At 39.0% G+C, this 5000-nt stretch overlaps 1 protein-coding gene across 1 annotated transcript in view; it reads left to right on the plus strand.

Moving 5' to 3' along the window:
- LOC136831616 (alpha-1D adrenergic receptor-like) overlaps positions 1-5000 on the plus strand; it is a 200834-nt gene that overhangs the window by 176080 nt on the left and 19754 nt on the right. Inside the window, exon 3 of the mRNA XM_067092245.1 lies at positions 3890-4338. Within this exon, the coding sequence (XP_066948346.1) occupies positions 3906-4338 (433 nt within the window). The 5' untranslated portion in view covers positions 3890-3905. The remainder of the gene's footprint in view (positions 1-3889; positions 4339-5000) is intronic.

The raw sequence follows: 5000 nt of genomic DNA on the forward strand, positions 1-5000 counted from the left end.
TGTGAAGAGCAGAAAGTCATTATCAGTCACAAACAGACAGATGTGAAATGCAAAATTCATTATCAGTCACAAACAGACAGACGTGAAGAGCAGAAAGTCATCATTAGTCACAAACAGACAGATCTGAATGGTAGAAAGTCATCATCAGTCACAAACAGACAGATGTGAAGAGCAGAAAGTCAATATTAGCCACACAAACAGACAGATGTGAAATGCAAAAAGTCATCATCAGTCACAAACAGACTGACTTCAAGAGCAGAAAGTCATCATCAGTCACAAACAAACAGATTCCAATAGCAAACAGTCATCATAGATCACAAACCAACACATGCAATTAGACAAAGGTCACAATCAGTCACAAACAGACCCCTGTAAATGGCAAAAAGTCATCGCTTTCCACAAACAGACAGATGTGGAAAGCACAAAGTCACCACCAACCACAAACAGATAACATCTGCAATGAAATTTTCACAACACAATCACAAAAGGGGTCCCACAAGAGACTATTCACATTCTGGGACAAGTATCTTGTTTATGTGACTCATTCCCACGAAATGCAAGTAAATAAATGAATAAATAAACCCGCCTGATTCCACCTCGACGTGAAAAGGTTGGAAATATTGGAGAATCAATTTTTCTAAAGCTTAATTTTATAAAAAAAAAAAAAAAATTACGCGCATTTTCGCTTTCATGTCCAACGGCTTTCCGATTGATCTGCTGAATGACTGACTGCCACGGGAAGTAAAAAAAAAAATTAATAATTAACGAACGTGAAAAAATTTGACAACGCAAATAAAAGACGGAACAAAAAGATGGAGATCAAACAAAGGCCATTTTTTTTGCCTCAAAGATCCCAAATAAACAACTGGTTACTCGCCATTTCCCAGAGCAGTTTTCTCCTCTTGGATACTTGACATTTAGCCTTGCAACCCCAGGGGAGGGGGAGGGATGGAGGAGGGAGAGAGGAGGAGGAGGAGGAGGAGGGGGATGTCCAGTGGGGTAGGGGAGTGGAGGGGGAAGGCAGCATTTAATTGATGCGGGACAATTCTTGATGAAGAGGCAAGAAGAGAAGACTGCCTCACTGCCTGCCTGCCTCGCTCCAATCGGCTGGGCTGGGGGAAAACTATTGCGTCACTCTCTTCTGGGTAAATAAATGACTGTGATTCTTCTTCTTCTTTTCTTTAAGGAAGTAGATCTGTGTCTTTTCTGTCGAGTGAAAGTGTGTATCGGTGAATATGTCTATTTTAATGAATAACTTGAAAATGAACAGCAATTCTTCATTAATCTGTCATAATAAACTATACGAATGATCTTCAAATTTCTACGAGTGATCCTTAAATTTCTGAGCAATCCTTAAATTTCTACGAGTGGTCCTTAAATTTCTACGAGTTATCCTTAAATTTCTACGAGTTATCCTTAAATTTCTACGAGTGATCCTTAAATTTCTGTGAGTAATCCTTAAATTTCTACGAGTGATCCTTAAATTTCTGTGAGTAATCCTTAAATTTCTGTGAGTAATCCTTAAATTTCTACGAGTTATCCTTAAATCTGTGCGTATGATCCTTAATTTTTTTAATAAAGACAGGGACACAGACAAAACCACAGACTTACAGACACGCAGGGACAGACAGTGGTACTTGTTGCCTATTCCAGAGACAGAGAGAGAGAGAGAGAGAGAGAGAGAGAGAGAGAGAGAGAGAGAGAGAGAGAGAGAGAGAGAGAGAGAGAGAATTTACTGAAACAAGTTTAGCACACATCAATCATTCTTTTTTTCTTTTCTATATGAAACAGCTATTTTGAGAGAGAGAGAGAGAGAGAGAGAGAGAGAGAGAGAGAAATTTATTGGAACAAGTCTAGCATATATTAAACACTTTCTTTCACTTTTCTGAGCGCAACAGTATTGAGAGAGAGAGAGAGAGAGAGAGAGAGAGAGAGAGAGAGAGAGAGAGAGAGAGAGAGAGAGAGAGAATTTACTGAAACAAGTTTAGCATATATAACACAACTTTTTACTTTTCTAAATGAAACAGCTATTTTGAGAGAGAGAGAGAGAGAGAGAGAGAGAGAGAGAGAGAGAGAGAGAGAGAGAGAGAGAGAGAGAGAGAGAGAGAATTTATTGAAACAAGTTTAGCACATATAAAACATTCTTTTTTACTTTTCTAGATGAAACAGATATTTTGAGAGAGAGAGAGAGAGAGAGAGAGAGAGAGAGAGAGAGAGAGAGAGAGAGAGAGAGAGAGAGAGGAAACAAGCACATATAAAACATTCTTTTTTACTTTTCTAGAGAGAGAGAGAGAGAGAGAGAGAGAGAGAGAGAGAGAGAATATATTGAAACAAGTTTAGCACATATAAAACATTCTTTTTTTACTTTTATAAACGAAACAGCTATTTTGAGAGAGAGAGAGAGAGAGAGAGAGAGAGAGAGAGAGAACAAAACCCATGAGCAAACAGTGATCCCATACAGATCTACAGGTCCAGGATTCTCTATTTTCAATCTGCAATGGACGCCTCAGGGCGACTGACGTTCATATTTGGAATTCATATTTGCAAACATATAATGACGTGGTATTGTTTTGGTTAACTGCCTATATCTTCTTCTTCTTCTTCTTCTTCTTCTTCTTCTTCTTCTTCTTCTTCTTCTTCTTCTTCTTCTTCTTCTGCCTTTCATACTCGAGACTGCTGGTGGCTGGTCCTATACCCACACCCCTATTTCGGCTCAGAATGACATTTTGACTTCAGGATGTCCCCCCCAACCCTTGGGCAAATGGAAGAACAAAATAGGTCTGTTTACTCACGGTTCTTGCTCGCAGGCTACCTCTCTCTCTCTCTCTCTCTCTCTCTCTCTCTCTCTCTCTCTCTCTCTCTCTCTCTCTCTCTCTTTGTCTAAATAAAGATCGAAAATGTCCCCTGAAACTGTCCAGAGGTTTTAGGAAGAGGAACCTGATATTAAACTTACTTCAGAAGGCAGATGATTGATAAAACCTGGCTTTAAAAATTATCATAATTAAAAATCAGGAATCATAAATGACAGATGACTTGTACAGCAAAACAGAGACACAGTCTATCATCAGTACTAGAGAATAACCTTCTACATTATATATATATATATATATATATATATATATATATATATATATATATATATATATATATATATATATATATATTATATATATATATATATATATATATATATATATATATATATATATATATATATATATATATATATTTATACAAGGTTTTCTCTAGCATATATATATATACAAAAATTATTAGAGCATAGTTGAATCACTTATTTAAAATATAAAGAAAATTTTATTAAAGATATGTGGGCCAACATGATGTGTCCTCAAGAGGGTGCAATGGGAAGACCCCCAAAACAACAACAACAATAATAATAATAATAATAATAATAATAATAATAATAATAATAATAATAATAATAATAATAATAATGTCTTTATACTCACATTTTACTTTACATAATATAAGTATGACTACAATATTGATGCTCTTAGATGCTTATAATCTTAAGACCATTTGAAAGCTTCTTCTTTATTCTTCTTCTTCTTAGATCTGTTTATAATCTCAAAGTCTTATTCTTGCCATCTTCTACTTCTTCTTCTTCTTCTTCTTCTTCTTCTTCTTCTTCTTCTTCTTCTTCTTCTCCTTCTTAGATCTGTTTATAATCTCAAAATCTTCTTCTTCTTCTTCTTCTTCTTCTTCTTCTTCTTCTTCTTCTTCTTCTTTCCTTCTTCTTAGATCTGTTTATAATCTCAAAGTCTTCTTCTTCTTCTTCTTCTTCTTCTTCTTCTTCTTCTTCTTCTTCTTTATAAACGCAAAGTCTAATCATTCCCCCATCGTCATCACCATCTCCTTCTTCCCGCAGACGGGATGCACGAGAGATGAACTCGGAGGCGACTTCTTCTGCCGCGCCTTCCCCCAACAGCGGCGGAGGCGGGGGTGGCGCCGGAGGCTTCCCGGATGTCGTCGTCACCAGCGGCGGCGTGGGCGTGGGCGTGGGCGTTGGCGCCGGCGCCCACGGCGGCGGCGGCGGCGGCGTCGGAGTCCTCAACTGGGTGACGGAGACGGCCATCCTCGTCACAGGGGACGACGCCGCGGCCGAGTTCGGCATCATCCACCACCAGCATCACCAACACCCACAGACGTTCCTCCCCCGGAGGAACGCCAGCAGCAGCCACCAGGGAGATGAGGAACAGCAGCACTGGAACCGCTTGGGCATGCTCCTGCTGGTGTCCACGCTGGCCGCCCTGGGCACGCTGGGCAACATCTTCGCCATCGCCGCCGTCATGACGGAGGAGCACTTGAAGAAGAAAGGTAAGGGTGGTGTGGGGTCTAGGGCTTCTGTATGGTATAGGTCTAGGGCCTCTGGATGGCATATGTCTAGGGCTTCTGTATGGCACAGGTCTAGGGCTTCTGTATGGCATAGGTCTAGGGCTTCTGAATGGCATAGGTCTAGGGTCTTTGCATGGCATAGGTCTTGGACCTCTTATATAGGTCTAGGGCTTTTGTATGGCATAGGTCTAGGGCCTCTGTATGGCATAAGTCTAGGGCTTCTGGATGGCATGGGTCATATATATATATATATATATATATATATATATATATATATATATATATATATATATATATATATATATATATATATATATATATATATATATATATATATTAGAGTAGATACACTGATAATAATTATATGAAGACTTCTACATACTTTTTTTCTTTTACAAATGTTCATTGACATAATCTAGCCAAGACAAAATTCATGACAATCTTGCGGCACCCATAAGCACTGTCTGTGGCACCCCAGGGTGCCACGGCACCCAGCCTAGAATCACTGGTCTAGGGCTTGGGCGTGGAAGACCAAAGGTATGGAATAGGTCTTATTTATTGATAATAAACAATATATTTATTACTGACGTCCTTACCCAACCTATTACTGGAGACTCTCTTGGTAAGTAAAAAGAACTGAAAGT

Source organism: Macrobrachium rosenbergii, chromosome 48 (assembly GCF_040412425.1).
Source record: "Macrobrachium rosenbergii isolate ZJJX-2024 chromosome 48, ASM4041242v1, whole genome shotgun sequence".
Taxonomy (NCBI): domain Eukaryota; kingdom Metazoa; phylum Arthropoda; class Malacostraca; order Decapoda; family Palaemonidae; genus Macrobrachium; species Macrobrachium rosenbergii.